This window comes from Erpetoichthys calabaricus, chromosome 17 (genome assembly GCF_900747795.2).
Source record: "Erpetoichthys calabaricus chromosome 17, fErpCal1.3, whole genome shotgun sequence".
NCBI classification, from domain to species: Eukaryota; Metazoa; Chordata; class Cladistia; order Polypteriformes; family Polypteridae; genus Erpetoichthys; species Erpetoichthys calabaricus.
This window is the reverse complement of record NC_041410.2, coordinates 49,612,758-49,637,722: the sequence shown is the minus strand read 5'-3', so window position 1 is coordinate 49,637,722 and position 24,965 is coordinate 49,612,758. Positions and strand designations below refer to the sequence as shown.

The following is a 24,965-nucleotide window of genomic DNA, read 5'->3' as shown; positions in this document are numbered from 1 at the left end:
CCAGGCTTCCTAAATCAACTTGTCACTCCTGGTTTCTGTGACAAGCTTAGTGCTAACCATTGAATGCATTTTTAATGAGGGCCGGTCAAGAGAAGTGGCTAGCGTGTGAAAATCGGGATGGGGAGGGGGTTCCCCACTGTACTGCAACCATTTCACTGCAGTCACCGTCTCACTCACTTCATGTGGTACTATTGATCTAATCCTACCCAACCTTTCCCTCAACAACCAGCCAATCCTAAATGCTACAAAACTCTAGCTATTCCAAAAATTTTATGGTCACGGGCATTGCTGTGTGCAATACTGAAACCAACCCTGGAGAGGGGCCCACGATATCTGCGTGCACACATTTAACACTATAAAGGTGTCTCTTGTAAACATGTTTATGAAACCATTTGAGTGAATTCCTCTACATACTTACATGCCATATCACATATTACAGCAGACGATTCATCAATACAGTACCGGTTCTATACACACTGCTGCCATGTACAGTTACCTCTGTAGAAATACATATCGGAGCACTAAAACAGTGTGGCCGAGATCACAGTCGCCACCCAACATCATTCCAAAAGGTAACCCCCGGCTTGAGTTTTCTCAACTGTGAGCCGAGCCCTTCCCATGCCTCCTTTCCACCTAAAGCCTCTGCCACTACACCATTCAATAGAGTCAGTAGGGCCAAGGGAGCTTGGCAGACCAGGTTAATTACTGCAGTAGACTGAGCAGAGTAAAGCGGCCCTCCATAGGCCCACACTGTGACAGGCACTCACAAGGGCACAAACCACATCAATCATTGGCCAGAAGGGAAAGGCTGAGATTAATTACTTTAATATCCACCTTAAACTGTCCCGACACAACCCTGACCCTGTGGCTTTGTCCTGCCCAAGGCTCAAGCTCACAGCAATAAATGTGGTAGGGAGGCCAAGGGGGGGTGGGGGGACTACACAGGGTAGAGGAAATGGCAATATGGTTCTACGCAGGTGTAAAAGACACGGTACATCATGGCTCAGATATCAAGGGCAGGACTAAGAGGTATAGAATAGGAGGTGAAGTAAATGAAGTGGGCAATGTGCAGAGTCATTTCGAAACGGTGCCAGACAATAAAGAGCGATTGTGCTCAGGCAGCTAATTGGTACCATACAAGAAGTGAAAGATTTTCACTTATAGCACAAAAAAAGAAAAGCAGCAATATGTAAGCATGGGTGTAATGTGGAGGGGGCCAACACAATGGTGAACCAGTTAGCACTGTTGTCCTAAAAGTTCAGCTTCCTGTATTCAAACCCCTTGGCCCAGTTGCATTTTGTGTGGGGTCTGAATTTTTCTCTGGGTACTCCCATCTTTGTGCCACATCCCAAAGAAATCTGTGCCTGGTTAAGTGGGAATTCAGAGCTGGCCGTGTTGTGTGTTTGAAAATGGACCCTGCAGTTGACTAGTGCATTGTTACATCGAAGCTAAAATTTTGATTTCGGTACTGGTACCAAAACAAATAACAGATAACCCCCATTCCTCTGGCTCCCAGCTGCATCAACTCCCCAGCCAGCACACACTTGTGCCACCCGGGGTCAGCAGCAACCCAACTGCGACCCTATCCCCGAGTTGCTCTGCCAGGGTCCTTCCGAGACTCAATATCTTAATTGAGCTTTCCCTCTCGGAGTTTTGAATGTGCTGATATATGCATATTATAACAGGGAGCAGGTCCCCCTTGGAGTTTGGAGCACGCTGATAAATGCATTTTATAACACAGGGATGGGCGAGTCCCCCTTGGAGTTTTGAGTTTGTTAATATACAAAAATTGCTTTGAAGAGAAGGAGGTTTTGGGAATAGGAACACAAGGTGCTGGTACACAACCATCAAATGCCTGTACCAAGTTTAGCATAATGTTGGTATGGTACCGTTAAAAACATATACTACTATACTGCACAACTCTAGTCCAGGGATGCTTCTTGATTTGTACCCAATGATAAGCATTGACAGGTTCCAGTCCCACAGGACCCCGAACTGGATTTAACAAATCTGTGAGTGCTGTTTTACAGCATAATGGCCAATGGGGGAAGAAATGTGGCACAACAATATTACATCACACAAACAAACTTGTAAAAGATTGCAGCATTACCTGGGCAAATGAAAGTGTAGCAAAAAAAAAAAAAAAAGGATGAAGAATAGTGTGGCACTGCATGCCCAGAGCAGAAATAGCAAAGTGGGAGGGTAAGGGTGTGGCATAAATGTACGATAAACCACTGAATGGTGTTGAAAAGTAAAGGATTGCAAAGAGTGGCAATGTGCTGTAAAGTAAGTACACCCCATGGAAACTTTTCAACATATTTAAACAGGTAAACATTAGACTTCATGCAAACAGTGCTTAAAATAAAGGTGACAAACTTGAACAAATGTCACATAAAATTGACATGGTGTATTCATTCTCATAATCTAAATGAGCAAATATGCAGATTTCTAAGTAAACTCCTACATTTGTCACCACTTCAGATCCCTAAAAACAGAATCATGTGTTCTAGATATGGTGCAAATGATTAGAACCTCCTTAGGGAGTGTGCAGGTAGACCATGTCTTATTTAAACTGCAGATATTAAGGGTCTTTGGTGTCCTCTTTGCTACTGACATGAATGATGCCATCATGCCAAAATCAAATCTGCTCTCTGAGGCCCTCAGAAAAGAGTTTGTCAATGGCTTCAAAAAGACTGCCAAATTTGAAATCGACTATTTCAGACGACTTCTAATTTGTCCAGAACTGGCCGGCCCAGCAAATTCAGACCAAGAGCGGACTGTTTGATACTAAAAGAAGTCTCCAAGTCCCCAAAAATTTCATTTTAGAATCTGCCACTCTTGTAAAAGTTGGTGTAAGTGTCATCTACAATCAAAAAAGAGATTGCACAAACGTGACCTGCATGCGACAAAAAAGGACATTAGAGCAAGACTAGAATTTGACATTGAACATCTAGGCAAAGACCAGCTCTCCTGGAGCAATGCACTCTGGACAGATGAGTCAAAGGTAGAGCTGATTGGCCATAGACAGAGTGGACATGTTTGACACAAACCAAAGTCAGCATTTCAGGAGAAGAACCTCATACTAACTGTGAAGCATGGTGGTGAAAGTGTTACAGTTTGCGGCTGCTTTGCTGCCTCAGGGCCTGGGCAGCTCACAGTCATCAAGTTAGCTATGAATTCACACCACATCAAAGTGTGCTTGAGGAGAATGCGAGGCCATCTGCCTGAAAGATGAAGTTGAACCAGCAGTGGACCTTTCAACATGATAATGATCTGAAGCACACTAGCAAATCCACCAAGGTATGGCTCAAATAAAAGAAATGGAAGGTTACAGACTGGCCTAGTCAAAGCCCTGATTTGATTTCCCTTTAAAATGATGTTGGGGGGATTTGAAACAGGCAGTACATACAAGAAAACAAAAAAAGCATCTTGCAGCTGAAGGAATTTTGCTTGGAGGAGTGGGTCAAAAATTACACCAAGTTGATCAGAGAAACTAGTGGGCATTTTACTACAAGAAGTCTGCTCATTTCTGATAAAAGGTGGCAATATCAGCTTCTGAGGCCAAGAGAGGACTTAACTTGTTGTCCAGTCTATTGACATTTTTGTTGAATAAGTGATTGAAAAGGCTCATGTTTATATTTAAGTACCTTCATCTGTAAGCACTTTTTGCTTGTTTGAAAATGATGGAAAACTCAACAATTTCCATTGGTTGTACTTACTTTTTCACATGAGTGTATGTTGACAAGCTGCACTGCCAGGCATTATTTAGGCAGAAGAGAAGCAAGACATGGTGTTCTCTAGCAATGCCAACATGCTGTTGTTCCACTACGTAGAACAGCAGGGTGAAGGAAAGTCGCCCCACATAGCTATGGCTAGGGAGAAAGTAGCATTGCTTGAAAAGAACAGAACTGTACCATTCAAGCACATCAAACTGGCACTTCATGACCAGAGGAGACTGTAGCATAAAACTTTCGAGACATAACACACTTTTAAAAAACAGACTGTCAATGGCCAGCGCCATACAGGAAAGCACAGTTACAAAGAATGACACGGTACAATGGGAGCAGAATAGGGGAAGGAGGGTGTGGCACATCATTCTGTTGACCAGTATGACCAGTAGAGCCAACACAATACTTGTGCTAAACAAAGAGGTTAATTATAATTTCTTATTAAAATCAGGCTGTCACTGAAGGAGGCTGCACAGAATAAAACATATCAGGTCAATTTTTAATTTACCTTTAAAAGGCAAAAAAAAATGAAGTCCTGAATATGTTAATTACTGTGTTGCATCAAAGTGGGAATAATCACCTGAACACAATATTAAAAGAATAGCGCCTCCCCTTGGGAAATTCTACCTTATTCTTAATTGTTTTGATAGGCTTTTAATCTGAGCTTCATTTATGCAATTTTAAATAACTCTACTTATGATTAATAAGCTTGAAAATTGAAAGAAGTCTAAAGCAATTAAAATGTGTGTCTGGTCAGCACCTCATTAGGCTGTCCAGATCTGAAGCCGGCAGGCAGCAACACCGCCCCCCCCACCCAGCTCTCCACAAGCTGACCGTCAAAAAGGATGCTTTTTTTTTTTTTTTTTTTTTTTAAATGGGGGTGAGGGTGGTGGTAGTGGCTAGAAAGTAGGAGATTGGCAGCCAGGCACTTTGGTCAGGCTGAAGCTCCCCCTCAAGAAGGAGATATGTCTCCTGGCAGAAACCGTGGTGAGAAAATCTGCCACATGTAATCAAGACAAAATTCAGACTTATCTGTGCCCAATAATCTCTCCCCCAAAATGATGTCGGCTTGTGCCTGCGTGGGATTCTGTTTACTTGGGCAGATTTGCCTTAATTGCAGTTGTTTATATCTTACATCCCAGGGGTCTGGCCCCCGGCTGCCAACACTTAGCACTCATTTCACATCTCCAGTTACTTGGAATCCTCAACAGGTTTCAGGGGCTCTTAAAATGATTGCAGGCCTCTTTGTGCGAGCAGCTGGGGCCCCAGCACAACAAAGGTGCTAAGAGGCTCTTGCACAATGCCTATGGGCTGAAGGGGGGGGGGGGATAGGGGGGCCTGCCACGCGCCAAAAGACCCCACCACAAACGTCCACGGCAGCGTAGCCCCCAGAGCCTCATGGCCTCTGCTTTGCATTTCAATGGTTTCACTCTTTCTAGTCCTTCACTTAATTGGAAAACTGCACAGGGGGTCTGAATGGGGGTGGGATGGGGTAAAATATGTCAATCAAGCATGGCCACAAATGCTAGGATCCTTGTGCTTACGGAAAGAAACGCAGCAGTAGTGTGGCACCCCCATGTGTCTGTGAAGAGCTCACTGCCAATGCCCACAACTGGTCTCCAATTCACACAAGAGCTGCAATGCTTATGATTTAGACAATGGTGCCAGCTCTTCACTAGGCAGCAGTACCAGTTACTTAATAACAATCTCTCACAGGCTGCTTGAACTATTATTTTCAGGTACCATCCAAATGGTCAGCAGCACCACTTATTGGAATCAAAGCAAGAAGCAGCAGTGGCACTTTATAAAAACACCAAAACAATGTGGGCATGATATAATTCACTAGAGACAATGGCACCTGTCTAAGGTGCACAGCCAATAAATCACTGTAGACATTGACCCATCACACAGTCAACACTATTAAGTATTTGCTTGTGCAACTGGAAAGGTACTCAAGTCTGTGATACTAGCACCCAAATAGGCAGGAGCCACCATTATTCATAAAAAACATAAATATAACATAAATACACATTTGCACTGAATGTGTACGGACACCAATTAGACAGAAGCAGTTATTCACCATAATAGACACTACCACTAGATTAAGTAGCATCATGGCATTCTGTGGGGTAAGGTAGGAGTGCCTATTTATTAATGCAGATACTGTGCCCTGACTAGACACAAGTGTCCACTCATCACTGGAGAGGATGCCATCCGATTACAGTAATACCCAGTTATCACTCCCAACACTGGCACTAAGGTATGAAGTATGGTGTGCAATTTGCTGGAGAGAACAGAAACTATAAACTGGTACCCCATTCTCTCTAGGGAAAGCAGCACAACACTGGCAACAGGTCAGACATTATTAAGTATTGTGCTACAGCGACACTTCTATGCCTACTCATCATTGGGACACTGGCATCTGACTATAGAGCAGCACCCAGTTATACTTCACAAAGTGGCACCATAGTATTTATATACAGATTCCTTGCTGGAGACAACGGAGTAGGCAGCAATGCCTACTGTTCACTACGGACAGTGACACACCTCACTGCTCCCAGAGATCCAGCCACGTTTGTTCTTAGCGATTAAACGCCCACAAGGATTTGGCAGAAACAAGCCCTGTACAAAGAAAATACAAGTGCAGGTTGGCGCGCCACCATTATCATAAAGATGCAATTTGTGCACCGGCGCGCCGCTGAACAAGTAGAACAGATAATAACTATTAGTAAATCATACTCCTTGGCAATATCCAGCTGTGCCTGGCGCATTTACATACAGATAGGATGGGTATATGTTTTTAATATGTATGTGAGGGCAGCACGGCGCCAAGCAGCAATAGGATCCACGGTACGTAATCAACAGGCCCAGATGAGGTATTAGCGGCCACACGCGCCCTAAGCAGGGGGCGCAGATCGCCTTTGACCCGCATACATTTCATTTAATGGAGGTGAGCAGCAGGAGGCTTTGCCATATGATATCAACGGACACCGAACCTAAAAGTATCCTGTCTGACTCGTCGTCTTAATACCTCCCAAAAAGGCACCTGCACTACTAGTTGTCCACTCCCAGGCACCTGGAACTGTACATTGGGACAAAAATGATTTATATATAAATATAATGGCAAACTTAAGCTGGTAACTGGGGCAAAAGGTTATGTTCAAGCACTGCCTTAGACATACTACATGGAAAAAGTCAGGGCAAAAGGGGGAGTGGGAGTTTCCTGAAGGATACAGTGTCCCACCTCCTAGCAGCTCTCCCTCGGGCCTATTAAAACCAAGTAAATGGTCAACCTAAATAATGGAAAGCAGCTCCTTGGATCACAGGAGTGAGAAAGTGAGAACAAGCAGCACTCTGTCACAACCATTTACACTCCAGCCAGTGAGGCGGGTACTCTGCGGACCTGTGGCTCACATGACAGCTTTCAAAGGCAGGGAAAGTGCAAATTGCAGGAGGCTCACATGCTTGGACGCCTGGGCTCTTCACAACCGCTCACAGCAGACTCTAAAACAATGTCTATCCCAGGGAGCCTAGTACAGTATGCCCATAGTACTTTCTCACATTCAAGGATAATGGGGAGGTGGGAGAAAAACGAGAATGGGTTATGAGTTTCATTGTGACAATCAAACAAACAAAAAAAACATTTAGCCTAAAAAGTTACTGGTGGTCAAAGGATTGGAAGGCTGGCTCTTGGATTTGTTATTTTTTTTCTTACATTTTCACTAGCATCTTGTTCAGTAAATACAAAAATATATATTTGATACATTGTCTCAATTTAGGTGAGTGAAAAAAAAACAGGTGTCTCCCAAATATGAACTCAGTAACGGCATGCATTCCCCCCCCAGACCCCCATTTGGAATACAAAGAAATCTGTAGGTGGATCAACTCAGATTGTTGCAGCCATTTTGACTTACCATCAGTTAACACATGGGCAGTAGCAACTTAACAATGATATGCCCACCCAGCACCTAGCTTTTCCTCAGTCTTTTTGTGTCGATGCATACAACACAGGTCCTCATATCCATCCTGGATAGTCCAAAGGGTCCCATCAGTCCCTAACTGGAAGCTAAGGGGGGCTTATCTGCTCTTCTCAGAGCAGTGAGATTTATTACCGATATCCATATCATTCCACCTCTGCAAGGAGAAGTGCCAACAGAACAAGCACTATCTTTCTGATACCATCTTGTACAGCAAAATCAGCTGAAAATTGTGAAAGGCAGTGGATACTCTACATACCATCAGGTCCTCAGGAGCTGGCCTCTCCTTGGGTGACTTCCTCATGCTGCAACAACACAGTGGGGACAGTCAGTCTTAGTTGCAGGGACGGGGGGCAGAAGCTTACATGATGTTGAAAACTGCCACCCCCACCTGCCTTAAAAAACAATAAGTGAGAGAATCTGTCCAAAGCCCCCATGGTGTACGCTCCTCGACCCTCTGCTTCCTCCTGTTTGTGTAAACAAGACTGCTGGAATTTCATCCCCCCACCGCATGGGAGTAGCGGCAGCGGCCGTGAGGTCTGCTGGAGTTAATGGGATGTATCATTTACACAGAGGCGCGGCATGTTTGCAGACTGGCTTACCATTGAGTGATGAGGTGTACAAACGACTCTGAGAAATCCCCAGCTGGAAGGACTGGAGGGTCCTGGAAATGAGAGGAACAGAGAAGCATTTACAGAAGAGAAGGTCAGGTCTTGAGAGAAACTCAAGCACAGGTACCTGACCAACTCTCATACACATTCTTATATTTACTGGCACACAACCTCAGGCACAAACATCCATACATACACATACCCTACTAACACTTGCGTGCACACATACACCATCGGAAAGAAAAAAAAAAAACACACACACACAAACACAAAATGAACAGAGACACCTCTTCACAAAGGCACACCACCACATAAAAACACAACACTTTATGGTATGTACACAAACAACTTTTACCTATAACCACTAGCCTTACACACTCATTTGCAATCACGCAAACTCATCACCTACCAATACAGGAATATAAACCATCCGTCCATTTTGTCTTTATTTACTGATTAACCCAATTTTATGGTCACACTGGTGCAGCGCCTATCAAAGCAGCAGACCTTAAGACTGAAACCAGTCCTAATTGGCGTGGCTATATATCACATGGCATACTCTTAAATGTAATAATAATTCTTTGCATTTACACAGCTCTTTAATAGTTACTCAATTTGCTTTACACAGTGAATGTAAACCACACAATAACTGTTAGGTGGTAAAGGGTGAGAGATAGTTAGCCAATTAGTGACAGGGAATGTAGGGGCCAGAATGACTAGGCCGTGGTGGGCAATTTAGCCAGGAACTTGGGATACACCCTACCCTTTACGAAGAAAGCCCAGGAATCTTTAATGACCACATACAGTCAGGACCTTGATGGCACCACTTTTACAGTAGTATTCTCATCACTGCACTGTAGTATTGGGATTCACATTCAGACCTCAGGGTAAGCTCCCCCTGCTGGCCTTGCCAATATTATTTGGCTGACACCTTTATCCAAGGCGACTTCTAACATTTGAGACACAATTGGTTATATTTCTTTTGTTTTGCCAACTGGAGCACAGGCAGTTGAAGTGATTTGCTGATGGTCACACGGTGTCAGCAGTGGAATCTGAACCCACAACTTCGGGATTTGATGTCTAAGCCACTACACCACACTGTCTAAATTTCATTTTGTTAACACTTTATGTTGTTACTGTTTGTTTTACTATTTGCACATCACATTATTACTTATTATTTGGCTGATGCGTTTATCCAAGATGACTTTGAGAGATGTATATGGTTACATTTCTTTTGTTTTCCAGTTGGAGCTTAGGCAGGTGAAGTGATGTGTTTGGTCACGTCAGTAACAGGATTTGAAGTTTAAAGCCTTAACCACTGCACTACACTGGCATTCACATATTCCACTGAAAATGCAGTGACACACAAGTACACAAGGATTGCAAACATCCTTCATCCATCACAATGGAACAAAATCTGTACATAGCCTTGCACATACACAAATTCAAACGTTAGCTACCATCCTGGCATACATGTTTACACACACATACTAGCAAACTACACTTCTCTTAATATTGGAACACACATCTGCAGCCTTACACACACACATTTACTACCCCTATTCAAAGACATTCACACTCTAGGCAAACCCACTGCTGACAATACTCCTTTCATCACAAGCATGCAGCCAATGCAGGCAAAAGTACACCTAATACAGATAACAAAACATGTATGTGCTGTCTCACTCCTTACAATATGTATATACTTAGGTGCCTCAAGACAATTAGAAACAAGTCTACATATACACCAGTATGCAGGCACAGCTAACACCACACAGCTAGGCATACTCATTCAAGCACTGGAGCTGCCTGCTATAGAATTTCAAGGGAACGACAACCAAGGCAGGAGTGTAAATAATAGACTGGGAAAAGAAAACAAACGACCCGAGGCAGCCACTGCGCTGCAGGTAGGCAGACGCAGCAGAGCGAGACCTCAATTTGGTCCAGACATGACCCCTGCTCTCCCTCTAATTCTCCATTTTGGATAAAGCACTTGCCATTTCACTGGAAACGAGTCCAACTGCAACAGCAGCTGTTGGCCTGACCCCCAAGTCAGCGGAAGAGATTCATGTAGTGCCTTTCAGATGTATGGCCCGCTGCTTTTTTTTTTTGGGGTGGGGGGGGGGGGGGGGGGAGACTTCGTTTGGGCTGGGAGGTATTAATTTAATCCAGTTAAGGCACAGGCACTACACTTCCCAAATAAGTGTGCGTTTAAACCCACCAAAAAAAAAAAAAAAAAAAAAAAAAGGCCAAGAGAGATAATGAAATTAAAGAGGCGCGTTAACAGACATCTCATTACATTTACAAGGGAAGCGGCCACAAGCCGTGGAAAATAAGGCAGCGCACCGCAAATGACTCAATCCTCAATCTATTCTCATTTGCTATTAAAAATACCTTTCGGCAGCTTTTCCTCGCTGACATTCCCGCTCAAAGTGGCTCGCAAAGTATGATGCATGCACCTATTTAAATTAACAAAGGAATGACTTATTTTAATCTCGCCGCCGCGGCCGCTTGGATGAGCAATATATCATTACACACAAGCCTCAAGCGCTGCGGGCTACGGGCTCAGCGGGCCGCGTTCCGAGGAGCCAAACAATTTCCCGGCACACGACTGTGTCAAATACATGCAAGTGCTTGATGTGCCCGAGAGAGACAGACAGTGATGAAAGCACCTCTGCAGCGTGCCTCCACCCGCCTGCCCGTCGCTGCCTTCACTGATTAGTAAATATACATGTAATTGGCAAGGCCAATTATCAGAAAAATTAGACTAGTAATTACTTTTTGGAACCTGCAAGGCCGGGCCTTGGACGATCATTTAAGATCTTTGGACAACTGAGCCTTCAGTACTTACAAGGCATGACATGGAGGTTATAGAGGTTGGCGTGCAAAGATCACACAAGTACCTCTCGCCAGCTTGGCAAAGTCAGGATTAGTAAACTACAAAGTTTCCAGTATATACATAGCAAGGCCTGAGGCAGGTATGTTTTTGCCCCCGTCACCACCAAGAAAAGGTTTGTGTGTTTGTATTTCGGGGAAGTGAACATACAAAGTAATCATCCCCTCACAGAAGTACATGAACCAGATAGACCGGACTTCACTTTTTGGAAGGATAAGTGGGTACACTGCCTGCCAGGTTAGTTCAAGGCCTGTTGGTGGTACCTTTTAGAGAAGGTCAAAATGGTCCAAAGAACGTGAGCAAGTGCAATTATCTATTATATTATTTACTCTTCCAAGGTATTTTACAACATTTAAAAAGACACAGTTTGTTACAGGAACCTAGGCAGATGAAGTAACTTGGTCCTGGTCACACTGTGCCACTGGTGGGAATTAAATGCACAACCTATGGGACTGATGTCCAAAGCCTTAACCACTATGCTACACTGCCTAGCAAGTGAACCTATAGCAAAGCTCCGATTAGGGTGCATGCTCTTTGTTTCAGTTGTCTCTAATAGAGCATTGCCTGCTACACTATTTCGCAACATCCATTGCGCTGCTAAAGTACCCCAAACAGCCAAAACACCCCCCCCCCCCCCCCCACACACCTCTGCAGACTTGTATGTCATGGCCGTCTGCTTAGCAGCTTTAATTTACTGCACTTTTATTAACTACTTGGTCAGCTTAAATGTGTGCAGCGGCGGCCGCAGAGCGGGCAAGCAGTGGAGGCTACGACAAGGACGAAGAGAAAAAGCGCTGTGAGTGATGCCTCTGCCTTGTGAATAATGAGTGGTTCAAGGAGGTCAACCCATTACAAGTGCAGCTCCTTAATTATTAATTGCGCACAATCCATGGTGAAGGGACACGTCCAGTATGCTTAATGTCTGAGAGCCCAGACCAGCCATGCTGCAGTTTGACTCATGTTAATATCTGGAAAGTACCAAATTATAGCTCCCTGAAAAGTACATGGTTACCTAAAAACCAGTGAAGTCCCTAGTCAAAGGCACAGCATCAGGGGATCGGGGGGGTTATTGGGGGGAAAAAAGACTAGACGCAATGTACAGTGAGCCCCCTGCTTTCCCGGTAAGAAAACATTGACTGGGTCCAGATTGAGCTACAGAAGCCAATAAAGGCATCGGCCTCATGGGAAGGCCACTGCCCAGGGTGGTCTAAGGCAATTACTCAGCAGCTGTGGGCCAGAGGTCTGTGGTGTTTCCATGTGAGGAGGTCACCACAAGCACCTATAGAGTGCTTTGTTGGAAAGAGTGTGTGTGTGTGTGTGTGTGTGTGTGGGGGGGGGGGGTTGGGGGTTAGGGGTGTTGTTGATGATGCATCAACAAATGATGCATGATGCATGTACTTTTCAGGGGGTATCATTTAAGTTTCGGAGGGGGTTGAACTGCTCTGTTATACTGAAATATATTAGGGCGGGGGGGGCTGCAAAGAAAATGATGGAGAGGAGACATATAAATTGGAGGATGTCCCCTTGTATTTTCTAAGCACACTCTCCATGCTTTCTGCCCCAAGAATCCCAATGGCTATCACTTTTTCTCATTTAAAGATCTTATTCTTGACAGTTCCTAAAGATGAGGGCAGAAAATCCCATGACCATCATAGATAATACTATCCTTGCTCTCTTTGTCTTTAACCTCATGTCTGTAACTCTTAGGCCTGGACTGAAAAGCTTTGCTGTGTCCCCTTATCACACAGTTGGGTTCATATGGCTGCAAGTCTCAGCCACTATAATCTGGAAGTCTTTCCATCTTTCTTGTTACCTCTAGGCAACAGCCAACTCTTTTTTTTTGTCACAACAGCCTGCCCATTTATTTCCCAGCTGAAGACAACTGCCTTTGCTCCTTGTTGTCTGCAAACACAAGAGGTATTACCATTTTCTTTGTTGTTACACAAAACTGGTCTTATGATTACCAGTCTTTGCTGTCAGCTCCAGAAAACAGATTTGTTTACTGCCTTTAAGCCAGGCATTGGTCATGGCTGCTATTCCATGTACCTCCATACAACTAGTTACATGATATCATGTTCCTCCTGTCACTAACATGCACTCACCTTCTGGCTCACTCACTCTCTACTTGCCCACTACCTATAATCGTAAGTTCATTTCATTTTTAGGCAGTCTTTGCTGCCAACACCTTTTAGTCCTCACACTAGGTAGACTAATAGCTCTCAGTCTGTATATACCCATAACCACTGACTACTTGCTTGATTACATTGCACTAAGCATTTGCCCTGAACACAAGGGTCTTAGCACTCAACCCAGGTTCTCCTTTGCCATCTAAAGAGTGTCTTGAGGCACCACTCCTTCTGTGTTACTTTGCCTTCTCTTTCTCCTTATGGCCCTCAACTCAACGTGCTGTAGCTGCCAGACTTTGCCCTCACCAAAGATACTTGTGCTAATGACTGCCAGTTAGTGCAATGTGCATTTGTTCATTTGCTCTTTACTGTATACCATCGTCCCTTGATGGTCTTATGGCTATCAGTCTTTGGTGTCATCCCCTAGGTGATCTGTTGGACTGTCTCTTCTTTTTCTCTCTCACTTTGCCCTCTCCTTTGGTTAGTCTTGTGGCTATTAGACTTTGCTTTCACCCCTGGGCACATGGCTACTTGTATGTTTGCGCTCTCTTTCTCTCTTGCACTCTCTTGTCCTCGCCCCCGGGCGCTCTTGCATGCGGCCCCTGCTCTGTCCCCCATGGCTCTCGGCTGTGGCAGCGAGCGTCATTAGGACACTTTCCAGGCCATTAGGAACGAGTTTGGGAGCGAAAGCACATAAGACGGGACTCACCTCATCAACAATGCACTGCAGCAGCTGAAGAGGCTTGAGGAGCAGGGAGAGACAGAAAGAGCATTAGCCTGTATGCAATATCTGTACAGTAGAGTGGAAAGAAAAATCATTAATGCAATAAAATGCAGCGAGATTAATCAAAAGCATCAAACTCTTAGGAAAACATCGACGCTCCCCATGTTCTATTATTTCTAATGGTACCTAATCTAATAGTGGCACTTAAAGGCTTGTTTTTTCTGCAAAATGCAATTTGCTAAGTTTAAAGTGGAGCATCGGAGCGTGCGGAGCGGGCAGCCGTCAGGAACGCGGAAAGTGATTTTTTTTTTTTTTTTTTTGCTCAAACTCATAAAGCTTACCATTAAAGATCCCTGGTTTTTCTGAATCTGAAAAAGGCAATATGTAATTAGCATGTCATAATCAAAACGCCTCACTTGGACACATTATGATCACTGAGAGAAAATTATTGCATTGCTGGTGGCAATTTGTGGGCATGTGTTAACAGCATTTCCATAATGAAAATACACAAATGTTAATAGCTTGCGTCTCATTTATAGGCGGAAGTCAGCAGAATGCTAATTTCACAGAAGCCTCTCAACTCCCCTCCAGGTTGTGTTGAGAAATATAAAATCCATCTCCAAGTGCTGCTTACGGACTGCCGTGTAAATATGGCTTTTGGGCGGCTGCACTGGAGCTGGCAGGTCGAAGGCTGCAATCGGCGTACTGCCACGTTGCTCTTGTTCAAATTAAAAGCCCATTGATTTGAATTCTGAATTAAACAATAGGCACAAATTAGCATTTTTGGAGAGCTGCCAGAGTCTGCTTACTGCCTCTTATTTTGTCCAACATTCTTAATTATGAACTTCCAATGTCTCATTTCTTTCCGTGTCATCATTCTGTTCAAATCCACAAGCGGGAAACTAGAGGAAGACCTGCTTTGTTTTGTGGCCATTTGGGCTTAATGGGGTTGGTTCACCCCATTCAATGCATATTTGTATAGAAGGGCAAGGAATTTCACAATTTTGTGATCTCTAGACCACATCACCCACAGAAAACCTGTGCAGATGGGGCAGGACCACACCACACAATTTTTCTTGCAGCACAGCAACTAATCCACAGGTGTGGATACACAGAGGCTTTCAGTGTTTTACACAGACTGGAGGGGAGCCCATACCAGTCAAGACTGTTAACAAGAAGGGAAGAGTCACACTGCCCACTAATAAATGCTTATTGACTGACTAGACATTATACAGAGGGGCAGAGCCATACCAGCCAGTCAAATGAGCATAGAGAGGGCAGTGACACACTCACCAGGACAAAGAAGAGTGGAAGCCACACTAAATACTGGCAGCAGAAGCAAACCACAAGCAGCACAGTGCAGTGTCAGTATATTAACTCAGTGAACAATCTTACCTCAAGACCCCTTGGATTAAAGCAAGAGCACAGATTACAACAGAAAAACAAAAGTGATTCTGCAGAGAAGCAGGCCAGAGTGCTCCAATTCCCTTCAGGCCATAAGCAATTGGCAGATATGGAAATTGTGGTATATTTACCTCTAGAGATGGAAATCCTTAAACAAGGGCTAGCACTATCTGGTGCACCACCAAGCCAATTGTCCAGGCACACCACATACAACACAGACAAGACATTTACAAGAAGATGAACACAGACACACACACTCTGAAGATATGGCAGAAAAACATAACAAGGTGCCATGCATAAGGATAATGTACCACACACACAGATAATGTATTGTTGGATTTGACAGAATATTCCAGTGACTCATTTATTTTCAAAAATTTTTGTCTCCTGATAGATAAAATCTTGCTACCTACAAACATATGTCACAGGTGCGTTCATAACACATGTACCACTAATAAGCGATTAATAAAGTTACTGAAGAAGAATTGGGGCCGTTCCTCAATGCTGAATTTCTTTTTAATTTTTATTCTTATTTACTAATTTTGGTATCTCATTTGTTAATTTATATCCTTATTTATTTCTAATTTGTTTTTCTTTTCTTGCATCGTTTTCTTTGACATCTTGTAAAGCACTTTTTCCATACAAGGAATGTAGCTCAATGTGCCAAAGAAATAAATACTGTGTTGTGGTTACTGAATTCTAACGTGTGACCTTAAACCCACAACTGCATAAACATCCCAGAGCAAAAAGTGCGTGAAACAAATGGAGTACCTGTCAGACACCTTGCCCAACCAACACACAATGACACTGCTAAACAGTCCACATTTGCCTGAATCGGGTGAGGGCCCTTATAAATTCCTTGGCTATTCATGAAACAATAAAAAATGGCAACTGCGCTAATGTAGTTAGCAAACATACCACAGACCAGACACAGATTGAGTTAGAGGAGGCAGCTACCCATTCACCTAAACTTTTTGCCCAATTCCTCAGACTGCTTAGAATGCCCTTCACATTATTAATATTATTATTATTATTATTTTTTAACACCCATCCTACGGTCAGTACAAATCGCTACATTGAATAACCATGCACTTATGACCCAAGCAATAAGGACCCCCCCACCCCACCCCATCCTATTAGCATTCAGCAGCTACAGGAAATCTCATTAAGTTCAGCAATGACGCAGCAGCAATGAAAGGTAATGAGATTCACCAAGAACATGTGCCCCCCTGCTGCTCTGCACTAGACCCCCCTCCCGCCCATCTCTTACCCTGCCGTTCTGCTCTTTATTATTACAGCCAACCAATTCTGCACTGGTCTCACCAGCCATACTCTTGCTACTGTGTATCAGCTTCCAACTTGTACCATCTTCAGTATTCCATACCGACAACCCACTAACCATGCCGAGATGAGCCATGTGAGACTACACCCAGCAACAAATCTGTACAAGCCTGCAGCACAACAAGCGCCCATGCAACTATATGCTAGCCTTTAACCATAATAATCTTCTCCAAAGGAGTTCCCCTCTTCCCCATATGTCCAGCCTCTGCACCAGTACATGAGAAGGACCCATCCACAGTACAGAAGTACCTATCCCTTTTCATGTCTCCTCATACTATATTATTCCATACCTCCGACTTGACCTATTTAATAAAGTATTTCACCTATATCTCACCCTTTTTTCTATCAATTCTCCACCTTCCTCATCCAAATCTCCCATGTCTTGCTGGGTTCACATCTTGAGTTGCTCGCCTGTAATGCCCACACCCAGGCCGCATGCACTGGACAGACAACTTCTACATTGTCTCCAACACAGGAGCTCAGTAGTTTGTTTTAGCAGGGAGATGGGGATGGGCAGTCTAGAGACCTGTCATAAAGCAATTACAATCTTTTTAATTCAGGCTTCCTGCTTAAACCAATAAAAGGTTCGATAACAGCTCAGAGTTCCCTTTAATCCATGGCACTTGTGTGCCTTTAGAAAGAAAAGAAAGAAAGGGAAGAAACCCACAAAAAACCCAACAATCAATCAAGAGACATTCGGCTGGCGGCTGTATAAACATCAGATCAAGCCTGGTGTCTTCAAGGATTTTTAGAGCGAACCGTAAAAAAGTCCATTAACTCCTGACAAAGAATGCAAATTAATCACAACATGGGGTGAGATGAAATTAAAGCCTCGCTTCTAATCAATGACAAGGCAGGATGAAAGCGCCCAGCTTCCTTCCCATCCCATTCTTGACTCGCTTGTCGGCAAACATGCCGCCAGTGGATCTCATGCGGACATAAACACACACATACGGAAAAGGTGAGTGCACGGACTCAGCTCCTTCTTCCACACCCCCCCCAGCCCCTCAACTATCCCCCCCCCCCCACCCAAAACGATCTGCTTACAAGCCGACAGACTCACAAAACACACTAATCATCCGAATCTCAGGTGCATCCAATTTGTTATTCGCCCGTGCTCGTGCCAGCGAAAAGCCTGTCGCAGACAGATGCACTGAGAACCTTAAATGACAGTTTTGGCCTCCGGAAGTACGATCACTACAGCAAAATCTAGTACAGCCTCCAGGTGAAATGTCTGGAGCTCCATATGGAGCGCGGAAAATTAACAAGAAGATGAAAATCACGGCGGCAGCGGGGAGTCTGAATTTCTTCTTAAAAATGAAATTTAAAGATGAAGCCAGAGAAGTAATAAATTAATGGGGTGTGAAAACATTCAAAGCTTTACAATACCAGGGGCACTATTTGCACAGAAAGTTATTTTTTACTTCAGGTCATTTTGGTATAATTTATTAACCAAAGCTCAGCTTACATAGGCTACACAGTGAAACATTGGTGACGCTCGAGTTTATTCTGGACCACGCTGTCCCACATGGCTCAGTCACAAGCTTCTATTCTGCTACGGTTTGATTTGTTATTATTTAAATATGGTACTGAGAGCCCATTCCATACCAGCAGTGCCAAAATGGATAGGAAAAGAAGCGGATGCCATGTGAAAACAAAGACAACTGGGGCCCCCACTTTTAGCCACTAATGGAAATGTGGATATCTGAATGGTCACAATATCAAGTCTTGGCAGAGTAGAACTTTTGTGCTATCCGAAACGGATCAAATAGAGCATATGAACTTTTTTGTAGGGCTGATAAATGGTGGACCGGTGTATTGAACATTTAGTCCTGTCTACAGTGCTGCTTTACTAATTATGTCCTCAGCAAATCCTTGCCCACTCAGGCAGAAATTAACACCTTAAGAAACTCCAGATCTTGTCTGAATATTTTTGGAAGTGGAAGATGAACAGAGCAAGACAAGTTATGCTGGGATGAGACGACTGTCTTAAGAAAATGTACTTACCTTCTTAGTGTGCTGGCAATATAGAAATGTTAACCAAAATTGAGGACTGTAAATTTGATCCATTCAAAAAAAATTCTATTTTGTACACCTCATCTTTCTGAGTCACTGCATGTAAAATTTCTTTATTCCTCATACTATTGTAAATTATTTGCTTGTTATCCATTCAGAGTTTAGCCAGATTATAAATATGATAGGACTGAAAGAGGTAAATTCAGAAACAATCAGAATTGAAATACGGGAGATTGCACTGTCCAGGGCTGTTTCCTGCTTTGGGTTCAGTGCTGCTAGAATAGCCTCTGACCCACCAATATAATTAACAAAACACTAAGTAAAGATCTGAACAGGATTGGAAATCCTGTGCCATTGGTGTGTCTCATCAGAATGGAAATCACATTTCAGAATTGTGTCACATTAGGAATTTGTTTGTCCAGATCTGAAGTATGACGAAAGTTCAGCGAGATTATAGCCTATCCTTTCAAGATCTTAACGTCTTATGTCTTATGACTCTCATTTAATTGGAAAACTGATCTTCTTAGTGTATGCTCCTTTGCATTTTGTCCTACAGGGATATCTCATCTTTTCACAGACTTGACTTTTTTGTATCAAATTACAAATGACATTCTTAAGTGTCTCATCAGATTTGGTATTTGATCCTTTCAGAATTTAGCTGGAGGGAATGTTCTCTTGGGTGACATGGTGGCCCTGTTGTTAGTGATACTGTCTCACAGCTCTAAGAACCTTACTTTGAATCTTTGCCAGATGAATATCTTTGTGGGGTCTGTACAATGTCCCAGTGTCCATGTGGTGTTTACTACAGTTTTCCCACCAAAATCCTAAAGTTGGGAAACTGAGGAAGAAAAAAAAAACAAAACTCACCCATAGACTGAATTAGATGTATTCTCTGTAACAGACCAAAAACCCGTCTACAATCTGTTTCTGCCTTACATCCAATGCTCCCAGAATAGGCTTTAGAACACACCATCCCTTAATTAGATTAAGTGCATTCCAGAAGTGAACGCAGAAACGTTTGCTTTCCAGAATTTAATTATTTCAGTTGTGTAAGACTAGAAATCATGGAATGTCTATGTTCTATCAGACAGTTTTTGCCAGTGACCTCTTTGATGCCATGTGTTGGGGAGGCAGTATGACACATAAAAACACGAAGAGGCTGGACAAGCTAGTGAAGAAGGCTGGCTTAGTGCTAAGTAGAACTGTGGACTCCGTGGGAACAGTGGTGGAAAGGTGTATGGGGGAAAAGGTACAGGCCATCCTTGACAATAGCAGTCACCCTTCTCCACAACAACTTGGCGGGTCAGAAAAGTAAATGTAGCAGTCGTCTTCTCTCACTGCACTGTAGAACAGAATGCTTTAGAAGATCACTTGTTTCTACTGCTGTGAGATTTTATAACTCTGTCGTCAATACAAGTGATTCATGACCTGGTCACTGCTCTACCTTCCGATACTGTAACAACTGACCAGTTGTACTTTTTTACTATTTATTAATGTTTTGTACTCTTTACCTTTTTAAATAATTTGTAACAATTTTTACTGATGTGCTTGAGCTACTGGACACATGAATTTCCACGAGGGAAAGAATATAGTATCTATCTATGAGACATTTAAAAATGTCAAGTTTAGGATCTTTACTCATATTAGCTTTCTGTCCTGTTTGAAAAACAATGTATTCATTATTCCATATAAAAATTTCTTCAGTCTTGTCAGGTTGAAATTAACTGTTTTGACATTAGTTCTTCTTGTCTAATTGCTTAAAAAAGTTTGTTTGTTTAATCCCTGGTTTCAATCTCAGAATAATCTGATCTTTACAGTGCATAGTCCTTTGTATCGTCTAAACAGAAATCTGTTTACAATCTCATCTTTCCTTAATGTTCAAATTGCAAAAGACACACGTAAAGAGTCATAACAGATATGGCATGCACTATATTCAGAATTAAATTATAATCAAGACTGTAAACCACCTAGGCTTTAAGCCCCTTCTTCCAGACTACTGTTCCACCATAAAGTGCTACACTGACTAAGAATCTCATCACTCGCATGAGATCAGAAATCCTGTAACATCACAGTCAAATTACAGTGTGATCTTCTCTGATTCTGGTCATATAAATGACCTCATCTTTCTCAGTTACACCCAGTGCCCCTCAGGACTGGGAATCCTGTTTTATCATTTCAAATTATCATCAATGTGGAAATGCGACCATTTTAGAGTCGCATCAGACTAAATATGAATCAGTCTGTTCACAAAAGAATTTACTCCTTACATATTTTAACCTTGAGCATGGGAATTGTGCTATATACATAAAATATGTTATTTTTTTTCTTTTTAGAAATCTTTTCATTTTTCAAGACTCAAAAGACTGACAATCACAGACATTAGGAAATTTACAAGAATGGAAATGTATCCGGGTTAAAACCAAGACTTTTTTGGCACTTTAAGTAATATTCCACCCAAAAACTTTATATATCTGTTTTTTAATATATGTAACTTACCACATGTAGTTTGTAGTGATGGCTGAAAATAAATTTAATCTCATGTTTTCAAGCAGAATGCCAGAAAAAAAAAGTTTATGATAATAAAAACCAGTGGTATCAGTACTGTACTGCATATGTCAAAAACGTTCACGGAAAAGAAAACTTCTCACATTATTTGTGTCGTTTAATCCATGTGTTTGCTATCCACCTGTATGCTCAAAATGTGCAAAACGCATGCATTTTTTGCTAGAGTTTTATTATTAGTTACTTCCAGAAAAATCAGTGTATATATTGTAACAAAAATGTATTCCCATAATACTGCAGTTTTCAATTGAAGGCAGGACTCTTGAATGAGAGGGAACAGGCAGATCTTAATTCAAAAACACAGTATTATGGTAATGTAATCACCTGATTATGATGTACGCAGATTTTTCCAGAAATACCATTTTAGCAAAAAAATTTATTATGCATTTTGGGCAAACACTTAGACAATGGATATGTGGATTACACAAAAACATCGGAGCAACAATTTTTCTCAGTCATCACTACAAACTACATGGTTTATACAAGTAACATAAAAAATGTATAATTTTTGGGTGGAGTACTCTATTAAGGGTAACTTCACGAAACAAATTTTTAATGTCCCCCATGTACAACCAAATTACTAGCTTGAATGGGGCCACCATGTTTCATTTCTCTCTCCTAATATTACCAATTTTCATCATTTAATACGCTGTGCTGTTCGATTCTTGTATAGAGTCTTGCTGTTAATGTTTTACAAGCTAAGAAAAATTTGGGCTTAAGTTATTAGAAGGGTTCATTATGGCAATATGTGGCAAATACAAGGAAAAGCCTTTAAAAGTAGGCAAAGTACGTACACATAATTACTTGTGTTGAAACAGAAAGCCTTAAGACTTCAACAGGCCCCATCTTTAATCATCTCCTTCCATTTATGATAATACAAACTTCCTGTTTCAGAGCATTCACTTATTCACCATTTCACACCTTTAGGCATCATCAGTCACCAGCTGGAGTAAAGATGGAGGTGCTGACCCACCTGGGTTCCAGTGCACACCAAAAGAAATGGAGGCCAGGCTCACTGTCAGGGGAACTGAACAGTGATACGCTGAAGAAACCCCTTCGTTTATTCAAAGGCTGCGCGAGTCTCCAGCGCACAATCACAAGCGTGCATATATTAGGTCATGCACACAAACCAGATTTGCATGAGAATGGCAAGTTAATAGCCGCCTAAAGAGCGCAGGCCAGAGCACTTTTGAAATCCAGCAGCCCCCGGGCAGGTCGACGCGTGCAGCTGGGAAGAGCTGCAATAAAGACTCTCCGATTATTCCTCTTGTTCTGTTGCTTTACACACTCACACAATCAGAGGAAAGCCCCAGAGAAATACTTCTAATTGTGTCTCAAAACTGCCAAGGCCGAGTCATTCACAGTGCTTGGCCTCAGGACTCTTCCTCAGTGGGAAAACTGCATTAAAAGCCTCTGTTAGCGCTGGGCAAAGCCAGGAGGCATCCAAACCACACAGGAGGTTAGGAAGCAAGTGACAGAAGTGGGAAGCAAGGATAAAAGCATGGGAAATACATTAGGTTGTGGGAAAGATAGAAGGATGCAAGTAGAGTGTCCAATCAGGGACACAAAGACAGACAGCAGAGAACTATGTACAGGCAAGAAAGAGAGACATGCAGGCAGCAGACATATGCAAGGTGAGGATAACAGGCAGGCCAACATGAGAGGAATGGATGGTGGAGAAGAGAGTCAGGGAAAAGCCCAAGCACTGGCCAGTCTAGCAACTAATGTCAGGTAGGAAAGGGAGCCAAACAGGCACACACACAGAAAGGAGGTTAATTATAAATGGAGAGGTTAGCTGCAAATGGTGCAGAAGGGAGGCCAGGTGGAGATACCTGCAGGCAGAGGAGAGATCATTAACAAAATGTGTGGCAGGGAGGCCAGCTAGTGATGCCCGCAGGCAGTGGGGATGCCAATCAGACAAAGTACAAGGAGCCTGCTAGTAAGACACCTGAATTGTGGATAGGCCTATGACATATGGCTAGGCGCTGGGCAGGGCAGCCTAAGGAAAACAAGCAAAGGACCGCAGGGTAAAATAGGCCAGAAGAGTATCACAGACCAATCACACAGGAGCAGAAAACATGACAGCTAGAAACAGACAGAAAGACAGACACGTAACGTGCACATATTTATACTCCTATACTTGCTGGGAAGGCCTACTGATCCTTACTTTTTGTTTCATTCCTGATTCCAAGCTCCAAAACAGATGCAATTTGAAAACAAACACAATGTTTTGAAGGTTTACTTTATGTCTTAACAAACAAATGTAAACAGATTTAGAAAAGTGCATTAGTGTAAAACCAAACAACAGCTCTTGATTTTTTTTTTTTTTACATTTTTATAACAAACTCCCATCTCCTGTACCTCACAGAAACAAATACAATTCCATAACTTTCCAGACTACCCACATCCCCAATTCCTCGACTTAGCCCTGCCAATTGCTAGACCTTCACAGCTTTGTTGCACCCTCCACCTTCATGCATATAAAAGAATGGCAGCAAACTTACCTGAGGGTAAGGAAATCTCCCCAGGGCAAGCTGCAAAAGTAAACCAGTATATCTTTAGGATTGTATATTAGACATTCATGCATATAGAGAGAGGAGATAACTAATAGGATACACAACATGCTGTGGCAGTAGAAGGGACTTCCTGTATACATCAAAGACATTGAGCGAGGATAGGGATGAGATGAGTGTCTTACATTTAAAGAAACCTTTTCACGTTTTTTGAACAACTCGAGTCTTAGTCAGTTAACAAGGAAGGATTGGTAAGACCTCAGCCAATAGAGTTTAGCTCCAGACCTGGGCTCTGTTGCAGAATGATGACGTTTACTGTTCTTGGCAATGTAAGTTAGTGATGTGATACAATATGAATGGTCACTTGAATCTTTCTATGCACACACACGCACACACATTTTAAGAGGGTACCATCACTTCATTGAAATTGAGCATCTTTAAATAATGGCTAAGATTAGGGTTGTGAGAAGGTTACCTGATTCCTGAATAAAGATGACTGTTGAGTAGATGTGTATTGCAGTTGGTGTTATGTAGTATGACTGATTTGTGTAAAACCACGCAACATAAACGTGCAATCCAATTAGCTGTTCAGAGGAGCGCCTGAATCATGGAACTGTGGAAGTCTGATATAGCCAACCCATCATAGTTGGCTACATCTGTCTTTCTGATGTACACTTTACCTTAGCACTATAACTGTTGACTTTACCTTGTATTTTGCAAAGATAAGCACAATGACCAGCAAAACCAAAACATCAGGTGGAGAAAGGTTACTGGATAAGAGCTTCACATGAGGCCTGACATCTGCACCAAGTCAAAACCAAACACCTTCAGTTAATGACCAAACCAACACATAACAGGAAAGAATATAACTGTTGTGAATTGCTGGGAGGACATATTTGGATATGGCGCATCTTTCCTGAATCCAAAGGCATCACCTACTCACTCAAAATGTGTGTCTTCTATTTAAAGGACCACAGCTCACAACCAACATTTTTATTTAAAAAAACAAGTATTAAAAAAATCAGAGTACGTCTTATCAAATAGCCAATACTGTTTTATCAAATTCA

At 42.6% G+C, this 24,965-nt stretch overlaps 1 protein-coding gene across 3 annotated transcripts in view; it reads right to left on the bottom strand.

Moving 5' to 3' along the window:
- Positions 1-24,965, bottom strand: part of map2k5 (mitogen-activated protein kinase kinase 5) — a 74,893-nt gene that overhangs the window by 1,141 nt on the left and 48,787 nt on the right. The window contains exons 17-21 of one of the 3 annotated variants that reach the window (XM_028823245.2): positions 23,890-23,919; positions 14,404-14,430; positions 14,048-14,080; positions 8,308-8,369; positions 7,965-8,010 (exon numbers count right to left, since the gene is read on the bottom strand). In XM_028823245.2, coding sequence (XP_028679078.2) covers positions 7,965-8,010; positions 8,308-8,369; positions 14,048-14,080; positions 14,404-14,430; positions 23,890-23,919 — 198 coding nt within the window. Of the gene's footprint in view, positions 1-7,964; positions 8,011-8,307; positions 8,370-14,047; positions 14,129-14,403; positions 14,431-23,889; positions 23,920-24,965 lie in introns of those variants that run through there. The other 2 variants (XM_028823244.2, XR_003718784.2) reach the window with 2 other exon arrangements.